The following is a 24,671-nucleotide window of genomic DNA, read 5'->3' on the forward strand; positions in this document are numbered from 1 at the left end:
TCGAAAGCATGAAATACAGATCTTAAAACATTACCTTTCCGGACTGCTTAAATTGGGGGTATGCCATAATTAAACTGATCCTTTCCTGTTAGACATTTAGCTTGTTTCCAAGACCTCACATGCTTTTGGCAGTCTCCACTTCTACAAAGACAGAATTCTAGTATTATAAAATGTTCATGCTTGCCAAAAAGCTTTAGTAAAAATGGTAGTGAAATCAGCAGACATGCAGGACAAAATCATCCCTTTGTACTGCCCTCCTTCCCTGAGAGCAGGATAGGAAGAAGCACTGGGAAAGTATAAGAAATTCTCCTGAATTGTTACTCCCTTGATTGAAAGGGAGTTTGTGGCCGACAAGTATCTTCAAAGGTCCTGCTGAGTCCCCAGCCCTGTGCAGGTTCTAACTCTAAAAGGAGAACTTGACGGCCTGGCCTTTGCCCTCAGTACCATGTCTACTGAGATATGATTAATTCTCACAAAGTAAAATGACTGGTATAAGACCATTAACATTAAATGGTTAGGCTGTTTTGATCTAGCTGTGCCATCAAGATCTGAGAGGAGAGGAAGCCCTATAAGGAATGTGGTGGTCAGAGAAACCTTGAAGGAAAGGCAGCACTTGAAAATGGGTAGAAAGTGAATGGCATTGGAGGTGAGAGAGACAGCTTGAGCAAAGGAATAGATGTGGAAGTGAGCATCGTGTGTCTAGATTGTGATGAAGCAATTTCTTAGAAATATTAAACTGTCAGGGCATCCAGAATAGACTGGAAGAGAAAGACTCCTATTCAGAAAAGTAAACCAAGACGGTATTACGGTAACTCAGACAGAAGATGATGTGGTCTTCGTGGTAGTGAAATTGGGCAGGGAGACCAGGATGGGGGTAAAGGGATAAAAACCAAAGATATTTTAAAAGCAAATGTCTCTAGGACTTGGTAACTGCTTTTGGAAGATGAAGGAAATGAGTAAGTCATAGTTGACTCCAGCTTTTTAAGACTGAGTGATTTCAGAATGCCAGTACTGTTAACAGAGGTAGGAAAGTGGAGCAATAAAGCTAATTTTGAAGGAGACTGAATTGCAAACATGTTGGGTCTGAGGAGATGATGGGACATGGAAGGGCAATGGTTCAGTAGGCAACTGGTGATTATAAGGCTTAGGTGAAATGAAAACAGCTAGAGACACGTACACAGTTGACACTGTTAGTCTGGATGTGATAGCTGAAGCCCTGGTGATAAGGCTCTGCCAGGGTATGTAACAGTGCTTCTCAAACTGTAACCTACATACAGCTTCACCTGGGGATCTTGTTAAATGCAGATTGTGCATTTCTAACACTCTCCCATATGATGCTGGTGCTAGTGGTCCAAGGACTACCCTGAATAGCAGGCGTGTAGTGAGAGGAGCAGGGAGCCAGCATCTGTGCTTTGGTGTTAGTAGTTGGGAGATAAACAGAAGAACCTAAGAAGGAAAGAAGAGCTTCCCAAGGTCATGTTTCCTGTCTTCTTTCATTCCAGGCCCTTTGGAGAATACCTATCGTGATTTCTGGCTCATGGTATGGGAACAAAAAGTCTTGGTGATTGTCATGACCACCCGGTGAGTTCATTCCTTTTCTTCCCACTGCCCTCTGCATCTACCCTGTCCCCAAGCATGGATGATTCAAGAGGGGAGTTTAGCTGTTAGAAACAATGAGCATTAGCAAAGCCAGGGCAGAGTTTGGGATATCTTAGCTTTTTCTTAGCTGACCCAGAGTTAACACAGCCACAGTCTGGTGGAGATTGGTACATCTGACTTGTCAAAGCTTTAGTCTATGGCTCTGGTGACTCTGGGCCAATTACAGACTATTCTGAGGTCCTGGCCTTATCCAGCAAAGGAAGTATTGGGAAACATGGGGCAATGCACTTTTAATCTAGTCTTTACTTCCAAATGGCAGCTGTCTTCCTGGCTTCTGAATTACCAGTTTCCTTTGCTCTCCCTTACCCTGCTACTTTTCACCATTTTTCTGCTGGTTCATATTTCCACCTATAGGAGAACTACAAAAAAGAAGGGAAACATAATAGGTCAGGCAGGAAAGTCTTGATGAAAGGATTATTTTTGAAATTTTGGTCTATATATCTGCCAAAACTTCAGGAATTACTATTTTGTAGTATTATCATTATGATAATTATAACCTATTTCAGATGAGGAGAAAAAAAATTAATGAGAATGTTTGCTCAGTTCGCTTCCTCGTGGCACTGTTACAGCCACCTTTGGTTTGGAGAGGAGGTAGAGGAAGAAGTACCACCTCACAGTGCTTTAGAGCCACTGAAGAGTAGTGAGGTGAACTTGAGGACTTTACGTAAACTTCCTGCCAGCATCCCAGGAGCTGTGCCTTTCCCTTTCTCCTCTATCAGCCAAGGACCCTTATTGAGGAAGAGAATGAACAGTGGCTGAGATAACAGGGCAGAGAGGTGAGTCTGGCCCACCATGCTGTCTCTGCTGTCTTTCTTTGTCCACTCAGTATTTATCCCAGCTATGTGAAGAGTACCAAGAGGTATCAGGAAGGTGGCCAAATGATGTATCAGGCCTACTAAATGAGTACATGCACAAACTTTAGCTGTTGTTACATCTGTTTAGAATGAAAGTTTCCTTCCTTTTCTGCCGAGAAACAAGAGTGTAAGTTAGACAGAAGCAATGCAAGAGATGACGTTGCTGCCTAGGAGTACAGCAGGTCATGGGGAGAGCAGGGTTACTGCTGCAGAGAGGAAGGATAGAAGGCTTACCTTGCTCTGTGTGTCTTCAGCTTTGAGGAGGGCGGCAGGAGAAAGTGTGGTCAGTACTGGCCTTTAGAAAAAGACTCTCGGATCCGATTTGGCTTCCTCACAGTGACCAATCTAGGCGTGGAGAACATGAACCATTATAAGAAAACAAAGCTAGAAATTCACAACACAGAGGTAAATCCAGGTTTCTATTTTCTCACTTTTTTGAAGCTGGGGGAAAACCTTTGCTGTAAAGAAAATCTCCAAAGGGAAGAGGCAGGATTCCAGGGAGTTTATAAGTTACTTCCGTTTTTCTGGGAACAGGGTTAGTATATTCAACTCAGAGCCAGTATAGCCATATTATCTCAGCAGAATAGTGGCGTTACTTAGGAATAAAACTTATAAGAAATCTGGATCCTACAACACAGGATTTCTGCCCTCTGTAGACATTTAACCTTTCCTTTGGGTTTGTAGAGAAGTATTATGGAGAAAGTTGAGGGTGGTAGGCAGGAACCTTGGTAGTGGGAATACTGGGGGGTTGAGAATCTGGAAAAGCCAAAGGTAGTCAGGGGCAAGCAGAAATGACCTCATTAACGTTTGCTTCTTTTTTCATCCAAGGAACGGCAGAAACGCCAGGTGACCCACTTTCAGTTCCTAAGCTGGCCAGATTATGGTGTCCCTTCTTCGGCAGCTTCCCTCATTGACTTCTTGAGAGCGGTCAGGAACCAGCAGAGGCTGGCCGTCGGCAGCATGGGAGCGCGCTCCAAAGGGCAGTGCCTTGAGCCACCCATTGTGGTCCATTGCAGTGCAGGCATTGGCAGGACAGGTAATGCATCTGATGCAGCTCTTGGAGCATCCAGAGGCAGCAAGGGTTGGGGAGGCATAACAAAGCTGTTAGTTGCCAGATTGTAAGAATTTGACCCACTGGTGCCATGAAAAATTCCTCTTTAATGTCCTTTTTTTATCCCTAGTACTAGGTATACTGGCTAGAATGTACAGTTCACAAGCCAAGTCCTCTAGGGTTGATGCTTTATACATCCCATCAGCATGATTATCTTCTGACCCCATCACTATCACCTGGGTGTCCCAGAGAGCTCAGCTGGGCTGTTGCTTCCTTCTCATCCCCCTCCCTGGGGAGATCGCCACCATACGCTGTGCTTTCCATTCTGGAGCTAGTTAGCAGGTTTTGCCTTAAGGGGACATGCATTGCAGGGACTGCTGGACTTTCTAGTTCAGAGGTCCCTTTGGGAGAAAGTCAAGAAGAATATGTTTGTGTAAAGTCTCTGTGGAGAAGTTGTAGAGAATCTGAAAATTAGGGCCCAAGTGTGAGAGTGCTATTGTTATATCTTTCTGGAATTGAAGCAGGCAGTTCCTCTATGTCACCTTCCCACTTACTCTTCCTGTTACCCCTATATATGTCCTGAGAGACAAGAGGCCTTCTCATTTCTCTGGCCTCCAACACTCCCTGTGACCTCCTCCTCAAATCCTTTTAGGCCTAAGGCCAACTGGCCTCCTGCATGACGCACCTTGCCTTTGAATTCATTCATCTAGTCCTGCCTGAGTTATTTGGTAGAGGGAGGGAGAGAGGAGAAGTAGACCAGGTATGACCACTTCCTTCCTTCCTTCAGGTACTTTCTGCTCACTGGACATCTGCCTGGCACAGCTGGAGGAGCTTGGCACCCTTAATGTGTTCCAGACGGTGTCTCGCATGAGGACCCAGAGGGCCTTCAGCATCCAGACCCCTGAGCAGTACTATTTTTGCTACAAGGCAATCCTGGAGTTTGCAGAGAGGGAGGGCATGGTGCCTTCCAGCCACAACCTCCTGGCCATGGAGGATCAGTAACTGTCCCACGAGCCTCCTACCTGCTGGCCAGCCTTCCTTAAACTACCCTGGACACTGCTGAGCCTATAGGTTGCCATCAGTTACGCTGAAGCCATGGACCAAACTCTTTCTTGTGTTTCCCGGCACATGCGTGCTCACAAGGCAGTCTTTCCCTTTGGCTAGATAGATATGGTGAAATTGCTGCTAGAAAGGGCCAGCAGCAATGTATTCTTAATTCCTAGCACCTGCTATCGAACTGTGCCTTATTAAAACCAGATTGTGGCTATCAGTTTTTGCCAGGGGCCCCGAGGTAAGTGGGGGAAGGAACCTCCTCCCCCTTTCCCAATGCCATTCTCCTTCTCGAGGTTGCTCCCATTCCTTCCCTTTGCTAGAATTTGATGGGGAGGTTTGGTGAGCATCCACCTTCCTTCCCAAAGAGCTTGACCATGTTACATATTCTAGAGAACGTCTTGAGTGCCAAGCACGTTTATACCTAGGGCGTGTATTCCAGTCTTTTCTGTCATTCTGTGTGTGTGTGTATGTGCACTTATGTGTATGGGTCCATATGTACGTGTGTATATAATATATATTGTATGTGATAATATGGTTGTATTCTATAAATACATATACACAGAGATACTCCTTTGTAGAACTTCCTGGGGCTTGTGTTGTAGCTCAGGACTCCTTACTTCTTGGACTCTGCTGTTTATCCTGCACTAGCTGTGGTTGGAGTTCATGTTCCTGTTGTCAGACCACAGAGTGATGGAAGAGGACATGCACACATCCACTCTCCGTGCTCCTGCCACAGGCCCTCACCCTTACGTAATGACTTATCTCTTTTCAGAATGCTGCCTGTTGGAGCCAAGAACACTGATTTGTGGTGACACTGGTTTAATTCAGCATGGATTACCCTATCTAATGATTTTTGTCTGTTTACTTTGCTGATTTGGGGAATAGACCTCCACTGTGATTCCAGACCCTCTCTTTCCTCCTCCCCATCCCTTGAGGATTGGTGTCTGGGGGTAGAGATGAACTCACTGAGCAGCCAGAGCCAAAAGCAATCAGTATGAAGTCTTAGAAGGAAAGAGAGGGAGCTGAGGTGTGAGAGAGAGGAAACTACCGTGAGAATCTCTCCTTGGGAGAATGAGTTGGTGCCCTTTCTTCTTTTGCTAGAAGGTTCCTTTCCTTATGCAACTTGGTCCTGTCCACTCAAATGCCCATCTCTTTCTGTCTACTAGTGTGCCAGACCCTGGAGCTCAAGCTGGGTGGGTTTTGTTTCAATAAAAAGCATAACCCGGGCCCAGCCCCGTGGCCGAGTGGTTAAGTTCGTGCGCTCTGCTTCGGCGCCCCAGAGTTTTGCTGGTTCGGATCCTGGGTGCGGACATGGCACTGCTCATCAGGCCATGCTGAGGCGGCATCCCACATGCCACAACTAGAAGGACCCACAACTAAAGATACACAACTGTGTACTGAGGGGCTTTGGGGAGAAAGAGGAAAAATAAAATCTTTAAAAAAAAAAAAAAAGCTTACCCCCTGGCTGGGTGAGGAGTCCCTTGCAATCACTATTTGCCCCCTACTCATCCACCCTATCCCTGTCTGCTCCAAGCCTGCCCAGCCTGATGTGCCAGGGATCGAATCAAGAGTCCCCAGCACTTCACATTCCTAAGAAAATCCCAGGAACCTCTAAACCTCCTCCCCCATCACAGATGAGGTTGGCAGCTGATCAGACCTCAATAATTTTATACTGTAATAAGCTCTTTGAATGTACATATTCTTATTTTTACAATTTTTCATTTTGTATTTAACATCAATGGACTGAGTCAGATTCAGAAAATAATTGTAAATGTTCATATTCAATATCTTACAGCGATACAGTTTTGTATTTACATATAAATATACTGACATGATCAAACCCTTTTAGCTTCATCAATGTAGTAGCAATCTGGGGCTGGGAAGGTGAGGAGGGGGTCCAAGAGCTGATCTGGGAGGGATGGGGAGGTAGGGAGGGACTTAAGGCCTAAGTATCTGAGACTTTCAGTTCTGAGAGGCGCCTACCTTGTCCACAGGCCATGGCCGTAACTCTGGGAAGACAAAGGGAATCAGTACCAGTTGCTGGATACCAATCTTTATGCTTGGTGCTTTTCCCCCATTACCTCATTCAAACTTCACTACAGTCTTGTGAGGTACTATTCTCCCACCCTTCTATTTCTATACAGATAAGGAATGTAAGGTCCAGAGGGTTACAGTGATTTGCTCTAGAACTAGAACTCAAGTTGGTCTGCTTACAAAGCCTTTGGCCTCCACTGCATTGCTCTCTCTCAAGGGTCAAGATAGTGTTGTCTTTGGAAACCAGAGGTTTTTGTAGCTCTCCTTTCAGAGTATAAACAGTTCTTCAATTCCAGATAGTTGATCTTGAGTCCATGCTGCATGGAAGGGTGATGGATTTGGTGACTGATTCTCCCAGGTAGGACATCCTGGTGTAGTGTCCTCAGGATTGCAGAGTACAAAAGGGTCATTCTCCCAGGGAAACTCATACATATGGGTAGACTGGTGTCTGTGGAAAGTTACTTGCATCTCTTAGAATGGAACGAGAAGTTTTGTCCACATAGGACCACTTCCCATGCCATGTAGCTATTCCCTGGTGACCAGTGACACCTTGCCCAGTTGGGACAGTTTTGGCCTGGAGAGTGTGCAAAATATTGAGGTGTTCTTAATAAAAGTGATAGCAGCTAACATTTATTGGGTGCTTAACTCTGTTCCAGGTACTGTTCAAAGTGCTTTCTAAGTATTATTTCATTCACCCTTAAAGCAACCTTTTGAGGTAGGTATTGACAGAAGAAAAAGACTGTGGCACAGGAAAATTATTTTGCCGCATCCAAGAACCGAGACCATCTGACTCCAAAGTACCTGTTGTTAACTCTTAAACTAGACCTCCTCTAAGGATCCATTTCCTGATCTGCCAACAGATTTTTCCTGAGTGTCTTACCTTAATCAAGAGGTGAAGTGTAGAACAAAAGATTAAGCCAGTTCTTTCCCTGGAGAGCCTCTGTTCTCTTGGGGGTAAGCAAGCATAAGAGGTGAACAGAGATACTTGAAATCTGGGAAATCAGAGAAATATGTAGGAAACAAGATTAATGATAAAAGATCTGGAGAAGGTAGTCTTGAACTGTCATTTATTTGAAAGGGCTGTAACCCAACTGCTCTGTAAATCTAAAAGTTATACATGAGCTCTTCCTTACACATCTGAGGATTGGTGAGGTTATCATTTGCAAGAGCTCTATAAAAATGCAGATTCTTAGGTCCTGACCAGTAGGTGGTTAAGTGAGTGACAGGATGAGCCAGGTTTCAGAACTACTGTCTTAGTCCACTGACTCTGAGGAAGATTAGCAAATTGATATCTCCTACATCTGAGAGAAAGGGATCAATAGCTTTCCCCTTTACTGCCACAGTTTCCTTCTACCTTTTACCATTGGGAAGATAATCAATACTGTGTTAACCTACCTGTGCTATGTGTTAAAAGAGGTAAAGGGAAGACAGAGAAGGAGCCCCGAATCTGTTTAGGAAGTTAAGGCTTTCACACTGAAGATTTGGTGAACAAAGCAAGAGAACCCACAATCAAATGCTAGATTGTATGGTTGAGAACATAAGATGAAGAAAAAGTGTTTGTGGGTGAGAGAGCCTCATGGGCTAAGTCAGGCTTCTGTTTCTGTTTTGACTGCTATTTTTTTTTCACCTAACTTACTCCCTCTACCTTTGGTCCCTTCATCCTTGCCCATCCCTGTCAGCTAGGATGGGACTCCTGAGGTGAAGGGTGCCCCTGCATCCTCAGCCTAGGAGGCCCACCATTGTCAGTCTCCATGTCATCATGTGCAGGTAAATGACTGGTTCTTGGGAGACTAGACTATTTAGCATCATAGATTGAGGAAGATGAGACTCCTGCCATGAAAGGCTTCCCCTCTCTAGGGACAACCAGACACATATATGGAAACCCACAAATCAGAGACTTGGAGGGAAGTGGGCCAGGTGGTATGGCCAGGTAAAAAAGCTTTCCTAGAGTGACTTAGCTCTTTGATAGTTTTGAGGTCTTACCACTCAACCCAAGCCAAGTCCTAGCTTCCTTTTGTAAAAGAAGGGGCTATATTAGATGATCCTGCTATAGGCCCTCCGACTCTAAGGGTCTAGTTCTTTGTTAGCCAGTGCAAATGCCTGTAAAGGAACCAGCAGGCCCTTCTCCAGTTGGGTTAGCTCCCACTTGAAATCCCCAGGTTTGACTTGTTTTCAAAGTCTCCTCTTTCAAGCTGCTGCTACTTCTCTATATTCCCTCAGTTCCCTTCCCATTTGGCCCCCAACTTGGAAAGCAAGTCAAGTCTCCCCTGTAAACCCCAGACCAACCCATTGGCCTTTAAGGCTTCTGTGCTGCTCCACGTGAGGCAGAGAGGGTGACTCTGAGTTAAGGAATGAACTGACCAAGGTCCCAGAGCTCCAGTCAAGACCGTAGATTTGTCTCAGGCCTTGGTCAGAAGCTAAAGCTCTCACCAGCTTGGGAACCAGATTTTTGTCTTGTGAGGTATCCACCCCATAGTTACCATCACTCAACAGTAGTGAATATCAAGTGTTTTGGACTGCACTACTCTTAATTGGCCACAAAAAAGACTGAATCTTCTCCACAAATAGAAATCTAGCGCTCCCAGAAACCTGTTGCAGTGTTTAATCTCCCTTCACCCCTCACCATAGCTTTCATAAAATCCTTCCTTCTGTTTAAGCTAAATCTGGCATGCTGCCATCTAAAATAACCATATTTTTTCTGGCTAAGGCCAAGGTGAACATAGCTAACCACACCAGAATCCTAGCTAGGAGTGTTGGATGGAGATTGGGAGCAGTGATCCCTTTTCAACAATTTAAGGTAATATGTTCATGATAGTTGTTAGGACTAAGATGAAGATGAAAGTAGGAAAGCAAGACAATGAGATGTAGAGAGAAGGTAGTCAAAAAAGGCGCTGCGCCGCCTCCCCCACTCCAGGCTCACTTCCTTCTACCCCTCCCCCATGGCAGACCTTAGGCCTCAAGACTGGCCAGATGTGCAGCTGAGCCTAGGTCAGCCATTTCATCCTGTGGGGTCTCTGTTTTACTTTCTTGACCTTTAATGAATACTTCTTCTGTGGCCAGCAGCCAGGGGACTTAAGGAATCTGATGTTCAGGGCAGATACTGTGCTGCATGTCAAATGGGGACTTAGTTTAGATAGAAGCTAGGAGCCTTGGAAGTGGGTGAGAACAGAGGAGAACCAGGAGAGCAAGAAGACAGGAGAGATCCCTGGGAGCCACTAACATTTAGGGGAGGATTGAGGAAGAAAAACCTGTGAAGTATTGTGATTAATAGGCAGAGGTAACTGAGGACAGGCCAAGTTGTGTTACACGGACTGATGAGACTGTGAGAGTGGCTGAGATGAATGAACAGGATTTGGAAATGTAGGTTCACTGGTGGTCTTCTTGGGGGCAGGGGCTGACAGGGAGGAGGCAAGAATGGGAGGTGAAGAAATAGAGACTGCAGTGCTGGGGCTGTCTCCACTTCAACCAAAGCAAGGTCCACCTTTATCTCTTACATATTAGGCCTCCGAATAGGATTTCATTTGAACAAAGGAACCTGCTACTTTAAAAAGAAATCACCAAACAACTGATATACAAAAGGAAGCTCTATGAAAACATAAAGCCAGGTAAACTGGAGAACATATTTGTTATATCTGTTTTCTAGATTTGGGCTGGAAGTGACCCAGAGGGGTAAATTAATACTCAGTGAGGGGAAGACACTTCAAGGCAGTAAGTAGCAATCCTAAAACCCACTAAAAAATTCCAAGCCTCAAAAGCCACCCAGAAATCAGAAATATGGAATATGTACAATCTAAGCCAGCTGGTTGCCAAAGAAATAGAGTTTTCACACAGTGGGATTGTTGGGTCCTTTAGGCCTGCCCTGGGCTCTTCTCTCAGACTGCAGCACCAGAGACTTCTCGTTTGAAAGGCCAGGAGAAGAGGGTGTGGCGGCGAGATAAAGGAGAAAAAGGTCTGAGAACTCTTGACTAAATGCTAGGCATACTTTATTTTTAATCTCACAACACCCACTGAAGTAGGTATTCTTGTTCGTTTACAGACCAGGAAATTGGAAAGATAAGTGACTTGCCAAAGACATCCAAGCAGGAAGTGGCTAAACTGGGATTCTGACCAATAGCTTTAGCTTTTCCCCTTGAACCTATAGGGTACTTTGGGTTGGAGATGAGGAGCAAGTCTCAGATGCCCCTCATCTGGATGTTCCCAAGCTGGCAGTGGTCTTCTATAGCTGGCAGAGGTTCTGTCAATAGGGCACTGGGACTGACACTGACAACTTTTGGGCAGAGTCACTGAAGTGCAGGCCCTAAGTGTGTCTCAATCACCGCCCATAAGCACCCTAAAGAACTATGAATGAGGGGCTGGCCCTGTGGCGCAGCAGTTAAGTGCCCATGTTCCACTTCGGCGGCTCGGGGTTTGCTGGTTTGGATCCCGGGTGTGGACATGGCACCACTTGGCACGCCATGCTGTGGTAGGCCTCCCACATATAAAGTGGAGGAAGACGGGCATGGATGGTGGCTCAGGGCCAGTCTTCCTCAGCAAAAAGAGGAAGATTGGTGGCAGATGTTAGCTCAGGGCTAATCTTCCTCAAAAAAACCCCAAAAAACAAAAAACAATGAGTCCTTGTGAATGAGGGGGTGTGTGTGTGTGTGTGTGATATCTGTGAGACAGGGTGTCAGGTGTGACAGTTTGAGTACTGTATGTATGTCATGAGTTGAGGACACATATATGTGGTTGGGAGACAAACCTTGCTCCTTTGAGGATAATTTTGTTTTTTTGGAGAGGGCTAGAAATCATTTAGAACTATCTGGGGACAAACTGTTCTTGGAGTTAGGGAAGTAGGGAGGGTGGAGCAAGAGGGGAGACTGTTCTTCTCCAGAAGCCGCAACCTGGATCATGGTACCCTAGTATGTATAGAGACAGAACATGGGCGAATGGACAGAGCTCAGGCTTTGGGCCCAGACAGACTTGCCATGGCTACTTGACTTGGGCAAATCACTCTACTGCACAGCCTCAGTTTGCTCAACTACAAATATGAAAATAATCCCTAAATCACACAAAAGAGGCCTCCTGGGAATCAGAACCTGGCTTCCCAATGTGACTTCTCCAAGGAAGCCCTCACCCAGATCCATTCACTGTTTTATCCTCACTGATAGTGTAGGGAAGAGGTGGGGTGGATGCAACCTTCAGTGCACCTGGAGGGCCAATGTTGCCAAATCAAATACTCACTTTCCCAAAAAGTCTGGGACTGGCTGTGCCGTGCAGTCAGAATACTGAGTCAGAAACAATCACAGGACCCCTTCCAAGGGACCTCTTGTGCCTGACAGCTGTGGGCACTGGGAGCTCAGAGGTGAAATTAGATAGAATGGCTGTCCTCAAGGAGCTCAGTCTAGGAGGTGTTCAGGAGGGGATTTCCACGAGGATGGTGCACTTAGGAGGGTATGAAGTGTCAGCAAAGTCTGGTTCTTTGGGAGTAACTATTCTAGTTGCAAATGTTCCTTAAGTGACTTCATCCACAGTATACTGCTGTCCAGGCTTACAGTCAAATGCTTAGGCTGTTGGCCTCCACATAACAGGGCAAGGATTGCTATGTTATCCTCTTGTATAAGACAGGAAACTGATCCACAGATAAGAAGAGACTAAGTGGGAACCATTGGAACTCAACTTCTAGACTAATATTCTTTCTGCTCTACACTCTGCCTCATCTCACATTCACAGTATCTGTTATGCCTTCATCTAGGGCAGAACCTCTTGGGAAATAGAGCAGGAATCTGAGATGGGGCTCCAGACAGGGAATCTCTGTTCTAATGAACAGTTTGAGAATGAACCTCAACCTCCATGGCCCTGCCAGGTGCTGGGCCTCCCACACAATCCTCATCTGGCCTTTTCCCCTCCAGACCCTGGCCTTCCGTGATTCCATCAACCAAGCTACTACCCAAATTCTAGTCCCGACTCTACCTGGGATGATCTGCTGCCCTTCCCAAATCAGTATTTCTTCCCATCTGCCCTCTCCTTAGTGGCAAGTTTCCCTCCCCACCACACCCCCCAGCTGGTCCCCCCCAGTGACTCTGAGTGAAGGAAGGGTCCCTAGAGCCTGTCTTTGTACTCCAGTTTCCACCCCTATTTCACCAGGGGTGGGGTGGAGGGAACAGGTCCAGAGCGAGGAAGGGACTTGCCTAAGGATATACCAGTCACTGGCCATGCTAAGTCTAGAACGCAGATTACCCAAGCACTAGCATCATGCTTTCTACCTTTTCACACAGCAGGCCTCTGACTCCTTTCCCTCCAGTACCCACACCGAATCAGTCACCCAGTCCCCTTGAGTCTTAAACACATCTCTCCTTTTCTATTCTTGCTTACCCATTGCCACTACCCTGGTCAAGTCCTCACTACATCTCACCTTAATTGTTGGGACAGATTAATCTGGCAGCAGGCCCACATTCTGCCCACAAGACTCTAAGGTCCTTCACATTCTGCACACCCCACCTGATCCACACTAACTTCCTTTCCTGGATGCCTCAATTAACAGGTCTTTCTTGCTTGTTTATTGTGTGCCTTGGCCCCAGGCTCAGCTCTGTTTAGCCCAGACATGTGGAGTAGCCTTTGCCCCCAAGAAACTCCTTTTGGGAGAAAGTTATAACAAACACTGCAATTGATTCAGGGAACAATCTGAGTCAGATCTTTGACTTGAGGGATGCTGAAGGTAGAGAAGTCTTTCTGGGTTGGGTGGCTGGGAGAGAGAAAAGAAACCTCTTAGCTGCCCCCACCTACCCCTTCCACCAGAAGATATAACTCTGTAATCTCCAAACTCAGTATTACAACAGCCTTTGTGCCTCACCTTCCTTCCTGTCGGGACTCCTCACTCAACCCACTCTCAGAACCCATCCAGCTGCTGGGATGTTGGACATCTTAAACCATAGTTTTGGGCTTGTGGTCCTGTGACAATGCTGCTTGCACATTCCATTGTGCAAGTCTAAGAATTTTAACCAGTTATTAAAGTCTTCCACTGTTTGATTCCATCCTTCCAACTCTGATTTTCATTACTATAGACACACTTGAAGGTCCTTAACAATGTTTTGCATTTACCCCTTTGTGCCCTTTGCTCAAAATGACTTGCTCCTCCATTTCTGCCTGATGAAATCTTTAAGAACCAACTTGAGTGCCGCCTCCTCCATGAAGACTCCCAGTTTTCCTCAGCTAGAAAGAATCCACCTTCTCTGAGCTCCTATGGATGTGTATTTGCCTTAGCTCTTTCTGTAACATATCCACGGCTAGGTGTGGAGCCCTTGGAGGGTACAGAGCATCTCATTCAGTCTCTGTAATCGCACCCAGCAGCAGATGCGGTATGAATGTGTCTGCCTCACCCACATTAGGTGCCCAGGACAAGTGCCTGTTGCCCTAAACGCAGGACTTCCCGCTTACACTGCTCATTTTTAGGCAGGCTCCTTAACAGAATGGGCCAGACACGGTTACGTTACACAGCCAGGGGAGTCGGGACATTCCAGCCAGTCGCTAGGGTGTCCCTACCCGCCTCGCTCTGCCAGGCTCCAAATGGGATGTGTGTGTGAAGGAAGTTGGGGCCGGGAGCCCCGCTAGCTCCTCCTCTGGGTCCACCCTGCAGATCTCCGAGTCCCAGAAGGTCCCCCTCCAGTCCAGTGGTCTCAAGAAACTCGAGGCGGCGGTGCCGGGGAGATAGGGGCCTCTGCCACGGATGCGCCTCCCACGCGCGGCTAGTTTAATTAATTTATTTATAGATTCTTGGAGGTAGGGGGCGTTCAATGAAGGGGAAGAGGTGGAGCGAGGGGAGGAGGCGGGCCCAGGGTGACTGACGCGAGTGCCAGGGAGCCAATGGCCCATGGGGGGCGTTCCCTCCCATTCAGGACTCCTCGCCTGGCTCGGAAGGTATGTTAAACAGCTGCTTTTAATTTGGTCTCCCCAATCTCCGGCGTTTGGGGGGCTAGTTTGCCGGCCGGTCGTTTTGCCCAGTCCGCCACGGTGCGGGCGCCGAAGGCCCCGGTTTGGGGATAGGGGAAGCTCGGAGTCCGGCGGCCGAGGGAGGCGAGAAGCAGGCCAGGAAGGAGAGCTTTTGGCGCCGCCCGCACGCCAGTGTGTGTTCCCAAGCCGGGCCGGATCTGTGGGGAGGGGGTCGGCCCGGCCCGGGGTCGCCAGTGCGCTGGCCATGCTGCCTAGTTTATTTCACCGAGCAGTCGGTTTCGGTAGGTTTCGGCGGCGGACTGGGTTAGGGGCGGGTAGGAGGAAATCCTCCCCGCTCCTGGAATGCCTTAAAAAAAATTATGGTAAAGAAGAAAAAAGGGGAGATTCCGTACACCGACTGGAACTGGGCCCGGGCTGCGGCGCGCGGGCTTGGCAGGGGGCGGCGGCCTGAGCCGGCGGCACCTGGAGTTGGTCGGGCTGGAGTTAGCTAGCGAGCCGGGGCCCGCGGCTTTCCCCGCTAACCACGCCGGGCGAGGGCGGCAGGCGCCCCGAGGGTTTTGTTTCTGTTCGCAAACTTGTCGGAGGGGGCGGTGGGCGCGCTCCAGACAGGCGCGGGCGCTGTGGGCCCGCGGTTGTTATGGACTCTGGGGGCGGGGGCAACGCCGGACTCGCGGGAGGGGCTGCCGGGGGCTGGGGAGGCCACCGGAAAGAGACCCCCGCGCCTCGGCACTAGCCCTCTGTGCCGGTCTGGGCTCGTCAAGCTCCTGGGCCGTAGCAGTAGAGCCAACATTCAGCGCCGGCACCCGCCAGGCCCCGAGCCCGCGCGGAACTCGACCTGGGGTTGTGGAAAACCTCTAGGAACTCGGCTGCTTCGACCCACTGCCCCAGCTGATCCTCTTGCAAACATGGAGCTGCCTCCTTCCCCGCCCACCCTAAGGCGGCAGCGGCGGCGGCTCCCTCCCCCTAACCCCCCGGCCGTGCAGCTTGCCCGCGGATGGGGCGGGGGCGGGGTCGCGAGCGTGTGAGCGCGCCCACGAGGGGGTTGCCTGAAAGGGGCAGTGAAGGTCGGAAACTGGGAAAACAGTCTGCACGCTCGGAATCGGGAAAAGGAAATGCATCAGCGGGCGGGGAGGGGCGCGGGGGGCGCGCCTGTCAGCCGGGATGGCGGCCACGGGCTGGAAGGCGGGGCGCCGGCGTGAACGGCGGGGTCGGGCAGGGCGCGCGGGGACAGGAGTCGCAGGGGCCCGGGTCCACGGAGCGCCGGACTGCCCTTACTTCCACTACTTGGCCTAGCCTGTTTACTATCTATTCCGGCGGCGGCTTGTGCAACCGCCCCGGGGGGAGCTGAGGGGCGGGGCCTTTTCCTGTCTCTTCCACCCACCTCGGGCTCCTCCAGAGGGCCCGCCTTCTCTTGTCTTCCACTGGCCAGACAAAACTCCCTTTTTTCCTTCTCGGCTGTCGATTGGATGACATTCCCCCGAGCTCCGCCTGTCGGAGGCCGGGCTGGAGTTTAAGTTGCTAGGATTTTTTTCCGTGAAGGGCGGTGGATTCCTGCGGCTTACGTGTGGCGCAAGGTCCCGCCCCCACTTCTGATTGGTGAGATGGGTAGTCCCGCCTGCTTTGGCGGGGCGAGCTTGGAGAGGGAAGTCTACCCCTGTTCCCCGCCCCCCTCCCCTTGCTTGTGTGCGCGCTCCGCACATGTGTAAGGCCCGCCTTTCTCCTTCGAACTGTCCTCCCGCCCGGAAGTCCCGGGCTTGGAGCCCTTAGCAAGGGCGGGGGAGGGGCGGGGAGAGCCAAGAAGGCACACAATGATTCCTCCAAGCTCAAGATCTGGTAGTCTTTGCGTCAACCAGGGTTGACGGTGTGGAGTGAATTTGGAGAGCTTAGTTCCGGGGTTCTGCAGAGTTTGGGAGGAGGGGGCGGGATCTTTCCTTCCTAGCCAAGTACTAAAGTTCTGACTATTCCCGCGCCCCTTCACTTCCCGGACATCGCCCTGAGCTTAAGCTTGAGAACGCTGCCGACGCTGGCCGTATGTTTTCTTCCCAGCGCAAGGCAGCTGGTGTCCTTGGCTTTATCTAAAACTCTGAGCAAACTAGGATTGGCTTGGATGCCTTAGGCAAGATCCGGGGCAGCTCATCCCCTGTTGACCGAGAAGTAGGGGGTGGCCCAATCCGCTTGGGTTCGAAGTGGTTCTTGATTGCCCAGGTGGAAGAGCCGTGCGGTACCCAGTACAGGGAGTTGGGGACGGCCCAGCGTTAAAGGTAGCCCTACAGCAGTTCTCCAGAAGTGCTGCTTCTTCGTAACCTCCTACAGGTTTGGTGCGGGGGTCGCTTCGGTCTGTGACTTGTTTTTAGAACTCCGTTCTGGGGCGGGGCTTGGCCCTCAGCGAGGCTGCTCCCATCTGTCGGTTACTCATGGAATTCACAGTACGCTGCCTCGTCCTTGCGGCTCAAAGCCATCCTTGGAGTCAGACCTACCTGTTGCCAGCGCTCGATTCTTGCCGTCTTCGCTGGATTGTGGAGGGAGGACAAGATACGACCTAGGAGGGGTTGCCTGGGACCTGCCACTTGGGGACTGACTAGCCTCTCTTGGGGGAGTAGCCTTTTTGCTAGAGAGAGCGGGAAAACTCTAGTCCCGCCCTCTTGTCTCCTGGCGCTCCGTGAGCGCCCCCCAAAGCAAGGTCAGCGTCAGTTCTCTGCCCTATTTGGTGAATAGATAAAAACAACCTAGATATTGCAAGCACTTTGTCTCTGTATGTTCGAGGTACTATTACCTACACAGAGAGGGCCTAGGGACTGCCATTATTACTCCTTGGCCAAGGAGGAAGTGACCAGCCGTTATTTTGTCCGCAGCTCTGGAACTTTTATCCCTTCTCTGAAGTGTGAGGTGAAGGTTTATTTATCCTGTGACCTGTTTGGTCTCTTCCTCAATTCTTCGAGTCTGAGGATACCTCCAAATCTACCCTGGAGATCGCGAGTGCCTTAAGCCTCACGCTCCGCCTTCAGGAGGCTTGCGAGGCTTGCCAGGGCGGTGGCTCTTAGGGCCCTGCCTTTATTTTGGTTATCTCCGCCCTCTTAGCTGCATATTCAGGTTTAGGGAGTGTCGGTGTTAGGAGTGTGCCGCCCCCCTAGCTGCGAGCTGGCAACCCCTGCGGCTATTTCTCGGCTTTGGTCTCCAGTCCTTAATTCTGTACTCTACTTACTGAAAGGAGCTGTCGGCTGCTCCAGATATTTGTGCTTACGAGGACGCAGCGTGCGGAAATGTAAATTGTAAAGAGAGAACTGGATAGGAAGGCTGAGGTTCTCTTTCTCTTTTTTTATGCTGCTGCCTCTCCCCTTCAAATCCCAGGGCATCGGATCTCGGCTGCTGAGCTCGCACAACCTCTTGTTTCGGGCCCTGAAACTCTCCGCTCCAGTCTCTAGTGTAAACATTCCACAAAAGGACTGCTAAGGTTCAGCCTCCTCGCTCAGGGCGGAGTCAGCTCCTTCCTAGACGGGCGTCCTGGCTAATGGAGGCTCCTACCGGCGCTAGGATACCCAATCGGATACTTGGGGGCGGGGCCTGGCCCGGCAGTGTGGTAGGAGGAGCTTGTCTCACTTACGGACATTTTACCCCACATCGGTTACTTACCTTCCTGGGGCAGCGAGAGAGCCAGGGGTAGCCTTCCAATGCGATGACCGGCGAGGGCGGGAGCCGACTTGTTGGGCCTGTGGCTGAGACAGTACGGGGCGGGATATGTGGAATCCTCCAATGAGACGTGAAGAGCTTCCCTGCTTCCTCCAATAGTGTTGCGGCTTGGGGGTGGGATCAGCAATTTGTCTCCAATAGGCGGGGCTGAGTTAGGGACGCTCCCCGCCAATAGGGGCGTGGAGAAGGTGAGCGGCTCTCCCCTCCCAGCCGAGGGGGAAGGGGCGGGCAGTCGGCAGACAGAGCGTAGTGATTGGCTAAACCTTTGACGGGCGGATAATGCGGCCTGTAGCGGAGCGAAGTTGAGTCTTCCCTCTGCGGGGCGGGCCTGGGGAGTGGGCGGGATTTCCCGGGTAACAGAGAAGCGGCCGCGGTGGTAGAGGCGGCGGAGACGGTTTCTCCATCTTCCCCCCCTCCCCTTCCCCCCTCGGAGTTTCCCTCCCTCCCTCCCTCCCTCCTTCCCAGTCTGGGCACCGGGGCCTGTGACCGCTTCGTTAGCGGAGAGGAGGCTGCCAGTCCGCTTCGGCGGGCCTGTGCCCCGCGCCGTTCTCGGGGCCTCCCTGCTGAGCCCGAGGCTCACGCGGAGAGGGACACGCAGTGAGGAGCGGCTGAAGCAGCTTTGCGGTGAGAGCATGCCGGGCCGGGGTCGGGGCGGGGTGCCTGGTGGCGGGTAACGCCGGACTCGAGGGCGTGTATTTTTAGGGGGGCTGACCTCCTCGGCTTCCCGTAGAGCAGGCGGGCGGGAGGTGTGTGGATGTGTGGGGGGGGGGTGGGGGGCGGAGCAGGGTAGCTCCGTGCGGGAGGGGGAGGAGAGCGTAGTCCCGGTGCGCGCGGAGGGGGCGGGCTCTCGCGCCGCCGCTCAGGGGCGGGGCGGCGCGCGCGTGCGGTGGTGGAGAAAGGGGCGGGGCCGGCCCTGCGCTAAGTGCAGTTTGCGGCCGACCACCCCTCCAGCCCTCCTGGCATGGGCGGGGCCTAGGCCGGCGGCCGCGCGCTGGCCGACTGGGTAGGGGGACGGGTAGGGGGTCTCCCGCGTGTGGCTTCGGGGCGCGGCAGGGAAGGGGCGTGAAGTCTACCTTCCTCCGCCTTCTCAGGATCCGGTTGGCCAGACGGGGCGTTCAGAGTGGCGATGCCACTCCCCCTGGCCGTCCTCCCCTCCCCCCGGTTTCCGCCTCCTTGGCAAGTGAGGCGGAGCTCGGGAAAGCCCGCTGTCGGGTCTTGCAGCGAGTCTCGGCGCCTAGATCCGACCCGCCTTACGTCTCCGTGGGGTTGGAGGGGCCCCAGCTGACTGAGAGCTGTGGAGGTGTCCGGACTTACCCTTATGGCTTACCCATGCCTTTTGCCTGGAACGCGAGGGCCCGGTGCCAGAGCAGTTGTCTCCGTTTTGCTCCATGCAGCGTGGATGGCACTGTGCAGCTCGGAGAATGGGAGCGTGGTCACTGTCCCTCCTCTCTTGGTTGTAATTATTGGGGCGAGGTGCTCAAGGTCCTTTCGTTGGAGTCAGCAGTGGAATGCTGCTCGTGCTGTGACCATGCTTCCGCAGCGGTGATGGTCGGGGGAGGGGCGGAGAGTCGTCAGAAACTAGAAATGTGGCCAGGGACAACCTTTCCTGGAGTTCCCTTGCTGTTAGTTACAGTGGCTGTCCGGGGCGGGGCTTCCTTTGAGCCAATGGGGTGGTGGGTAGTTACTTAGACTTCACCACTGTTTCGGTGCTTGAGGACTTCAAAACCAGTCTTGCTCTTCACAAAACTGAGATTTATAAAAGGAAGAGTTGGATTTACATTTTACTCTTAAAAATAATCTGTTTGTAAAAGATGGTGATTTAAAAAAAAACTCAGAGTTTGAATAAAATACTCTGATTTCTTCGATTCTTGCATTTTTAAATTTCGATTGTACAGATGGTTCTGCTATATAAGCTTAATTTCACAAAGAAATAAGTTGCAATTTAGGTAACTACGCGTATAGGTATTCTTGAAAAGTCTTCTCTTCTGGTTTTATGTAATTCTTTGAACATCTACACTACTTTCTATTTATGTTGTGTGAAATGTAGTGTTCTTGCCCTGTTATATTACAGATAGTATGATGAAGTCAGGGACTAGTGTAGCCTTGTGTATATGACTTATGTAGAATTGTCCTCCAACCTGTATTAAGGAGTTATCTTAGGACATTTCAGGTTTAATGAACCATTTTAATTGAGGTTTTTGCTCTGACTTGATACATTCTCTTATTAGGACAAATTGCTAAAATGTTTTTGATAGTTTTCATGAGAAAATAAACATGGTATGAGTATGTTTGTTTATGCATTAACATCTGAGCAAGTCCTCTGGCTGATTATCTGAAGTTAAATTCTAGATTTATGCTTTGCTCAGTTGGGACTGAGAGTTTGGTGCCCTGTGCTATACTCATGTGAAGAGAGTAAGTCTCACTTTCTCAGCTAAGAAAGTAGCAGTGGTGACAGTAGCTTTTTAGTTTGATTAATAGTGGCTGTAATAGAATTGATATGGAGACAGAAAACCTGGGTGTTTTTCTTGATGCTATAAACTGACCAAGATAGTGGAGAATTTACCATTGAGGAAAGTTTGGTTAACACATACTTGTTCCACCACTTGCAGTGCTGTGTGCTGGCACACATTGAAGACCTAATTCATGCTCTTAAAGAATATGTTACCTATCGGTGTGCCAGGCTTTAAGGATTCAAGTAAGAACCTGGATATACTATACTACGAAAGTTTTCATAAATGCTTCTTATCTCTTCAAATATCAGTATTATATGCTATAGTTTGTTGTCAGAGTTAAAGACCCTAGATAGATGGGCATTTTGTAATTAAGAACGTTTCATCTAAAGAGTAAGATTTTTTTCTTTATTGGAGAAGGAGGTGTGTGATAAGGAAGGAGGTGTGTAATAATTTGATTCCTGGCAAAGCACAGTCCTCTTTACATTTTCAGTGCAAACAGACAGGATACTGGAGAGCTGTGCAAGGCAGATGTTAATGCCTGTGAATTTTAGTTGGAATTAAAATATTATGTCTGTGGCATTGACGAGTTGAGAGCAGTGCTTTAAAAGACTTTCTCACTCTTCTGGGTAACTCCACTAACCAAGAGCTCGTTAAGCTTTACTTTCTGTAGATTCTTGAAAAAATGATGGTTACTTTTTCCAAATTACGTCCACTGTCTCCTTGCATAGTAATAATAAGAGCTTATGTGGTAAGAGCCTTTACCATGTCCCAGGCACTGAGTTAGGCTCTATATGTTTATTAACCTGTTTAATCTTCATGACAACCTTGTATAGTAGGTACTATGAAATCCATGTTTTGAAGATGAGGAAACAGTGGCACAGAGAGGTTGGACAGAGGGTAAGTGGCCAAGCCAGGATCTGAACCCAGGCAATCTGGTTCCAGAGTCCATGCTCTTAACTGCACTAAAGCTGCTTCTGGTCCAAGAATAGTAAACAGAAAAGGAGCAGTCTGCTGTTTTTTGTTATGGTAAAATATATATAACGTAAAACTTACCATTTTAACTATTTTTAAGTATACAGTTCAGTAGCATTAAGTACCTTTCCATGGTTGTGCAACCATCACCACCTCCCATCTCCAGAATTTTTTCATCTTCCCAAACTGAAACTCTGTACCCATTAAACAATATCAACCCCCTTAAACTTCCCCCCAGCCCTTGGCAACCGCTGTCACACTTCTGTCTCTGTGAATTTGACTTCTATAAGTATGCCATATAAGTGGAATCATACAGTATTTGTACTTTGTGTCTGACTTATTTCACTTAATGTCTTCAAGGTTCATCCATGTCATAGCGTGTGTCAGAATTACCTTCCTTCCTTTTTAAAGGTGAATAATATTCCATTATATATAAACCACATTTCGTTTATTCATCTGTTGATGGACATTGGGTTGTTTCCACCTCTTAGCTATTGTGAATGATGCTTCTATGAATATGGTTGTATAAATATCTCTTCAAGTACTTGCATTGAGTTCTTTTGAATATATACTCAGAAATGGGATTGCTGGATCATATGGTAGTTCTGTGTTTAATTTTGTTGAGGAACCAGCAGTATGCTTTTGAAAGTAGCTTCAGAGAAAAGATTGGGACTCAGATTCTAAAGGTGAGTTGAGTCAACACCAGTTTATTGACCACCTCCTTAAATAGCTCTGGACTGACATAGGAAGAGTCTTTGTCCCCGAGAAGTTTACATTCTTAGAAGGAAAGGCAAATAAACACATGATTTTACTGCATTGGGGTGGAGGAAGAGGGGACGCTGGATAAGAAACAGGAGGGCAAAGTCTGAAATCATAGATCCAGTTGAAGGGAGTTGTTAAATCACCTGAAATCATAAATCCAGTTGAAGCAGGTTGTTAAATGAGATGCTGAGATGCACCCATGTTCATATCAGCATCTCACTCAAAGTACCCTCAGAGAGTGTTTTGAAATGTTAGAAGGGGTTGCATTGTGCTGAAATTGTCAGGTGAATTGTAGTCTCTCTTGCAGAGTTTGTGAATCCTGTTCTCTTCAGTTTGCAGACCTGTTTGGAAGATTGCTTTGCAAGATATTTAAGAATCACAGTGAAGAAATTATGGACTTGGCATATTTGTTGCTGTTACCCTGTCAAGCTCAAGAGCTATTATTAATATGGTCAAGTGTTGTTTCCTAATACTTCTTTTCCTTCACATGCCTTCCTATTTTCTGATAAGTGAGTAGTAGAAGTAATCTTAGACTTTTTATCTTTTTCTCATTGCAGTTTAAGTAAATAATTGTGGATATTTGTTTTTTGTTGAGGTTAAAGTCAAATAATGAAACCTATCTGGCAGCACACTTGGGTAGTCTGAATCAGGGTTCTGCCAATATTACTTTATTTATTCATTTATTTTTATTTACTATTTATTATTTTTATTTTTATTTTATTTATTCTTTCCAAATACTTCAAGGAATTTTGTTTTCCTGACAGACATTTCTCTTTTTAATTATGAATTCTAATTGTCTTTGGACAGTTGTTTTTTAACAGCACATTAAAAAGCCCTTGACTTCTTTTAATTATGTAATTTTCTTTTTGGGTCTCTTTCTTCAGAAGACATACCCAGTGGGATTTGTTCTCAGTTTTGAGCAAATGCGTAGAAGTTTTTCTTTTTTTTTTTTAAGATTTTATTTTTTTCCTGTTTCTCCCCAAAGCCCCCCTATACATAGTTGTATATTCTTCATTGTGGGTCCTTCTAGTTGTGGCATGTGGGACGCTGCCTCAGCGTGGTTTGATGAGTAGTGCCATGTCTGCGCCCAGGATTCGAACCAACGAAACACTGGACCGCCTGCCGCGGAGCACACGAACTTAACCACTCGGCCACGGGGCCAGCCCCCCCTTTTTTTTTTTTCTTTAAAGATTTTACGTAGAAGTTTTTGTCCTCGTATATTTGCAAGGCAACTACCTGATACAGGTTTTCCTCAGGGAGAGCTGTGCTCACAGTCCATCTAGATTGGGACTTAACTTTCTTGATGGTCTCAGTGCCTATGACAGTTCTGGCACACAGTAGGTGATAAATAAATAGTTTACATGCTGAACTCTAATGGCATTTTAAAGTTTACTAACTAGAGGCTACCTCTGTTTAGTGGCACTTGGCTTTAGAGTTAGTTAAGCATTTATTGGTAGCAGTTTCTAACTGATACACCTTTTTTTTGCCCTTCCCTTCTTTTGCTTTTGTATTCCTCACCCCCTTTCTATCTTGTGTGCCTGTATGTTATTTGTATTTACCAGCATCATGGTAGTGGACACCACCTCAGTCCTGCTGGTATCCTCCAGGATAGGCTTGCTGACTTGCGGGCTGTTATACAGGATATACAGGTCCACAATACCTTATCTGTAACTCTGAAATGGAAGAATTTTTGTCTGTTTGTTAGTAAGTTTCATTCCACAACTAATTTGGGGGCACAACCTGATCTAGGCTGTCCCACTTGGTGCAGAAATTGTGAATGTGCTTGATTATGGAGAAAGCTATCCTGTGCACTCTATTACCTTTCTAAAATCCAAACAATGCTGATAATGCTCAAATTTGTCTCTCTAACTAGGCACCTCTGCCCTGTACTATAGACTAACGTATCCAGAGGCGCTCTTCATATTTCCTCTTGGATATCTAATAGACATCTTTGACTTCTCTCATAGTAGTCTTTTTCATATGTTGTCTGTTGGCAAATTCTATTTGCTCTATATTCAAAATACTATCCAAAATTTGACCACTTAGTACCACTCCCAACCCCCACTACAGCAGTGAGTGCCACTATCTCTAGCTTGGATTATTTCAGTAGCACCTAACTTCTTTCTGCTTTATTACTGTCCCGCTTCAGTCTATTCTTAACACAGTAACCCACCTGGTTTCTTTTAAAACCTAGGTCAGACCATGTCGCTTCTCTGCTTC

At 48.3% G+C, this 24,671-nt stretch overlaps 2 protein-coding genes across 6 annotated transcripts in view; both read left to right on the top strand.

Annotated features, from left to right (window-relative positions):
* Positions 1–4,763, top strand: part of LOC124233109 (tyrosine-protein phosphatase non-receptor type 9) — a 77,046-nt gene extending 72,283 nt beyond the window's left edge. Inside the window, exons 10-13 of the mRNA XM_046650223.1 lie at positions 1,503–1,581; positions 2,768–2,918; positions 3,342–3,549; positions 4,352–4,763. Coding sequence (XP_046506179.1) covers positions 1,503–1,581; positions 2,768–2,918; positions 3,342–3,549; positions 4,352–4,566 — 653 coding nt within the window. The 3' untranslated portion in view covers positions 4,567–4,763. The remainder of the gene's footprint in view (positions 1–1,502; positions 1,582–2,767; positions 2,919–3,341; positions 3,550–4,351) is intronic.
* Positions 4,764–14,524: 9,761 nt separating this feature from the next.
* The window catches only part of LOC124233036 (paired amphipathic helix protein Sin3a), a 68,461-nt gene continuing 58,314 nt past the window's right edge, over positions 14,525–24,671 (top strand). The window contains exon 1 of one of the 5 annotated variants that reach the window (XM_046650044.1): positions 14,525–14,544. The gene's annotated coding sequence lies outside the window, so the exon portion shown is untranslated. Of the gene's footprint in view, positions 14,545–14,784; positions 14,859–16,606; positions 16,839–18,690; positions 18,889–22,828; positions 22,961–24,671 lie in introns of those variants that run through there. The other 4 variants (XM_046650040.1, XM_046650042.1, XM_046650039.1 and 1 more) reach the window with 4 other exon arrangements.

This window comes from Equus quagga, unplaced genomic scaffold, assembly GCF_021613505.1.
Source record: "Equus quagga isolate Etosha38 unplaced genomic scaffold, UCLA_HA_Equagga_1.0 153_RagTag, whole genome shotgun sequence".
Classification (NCBI taxonomy): Eukaryota; Metazoa; Chordata; class Mammalia; order Perissodactyla; family Equidae; genus Equus; species Equus quagga.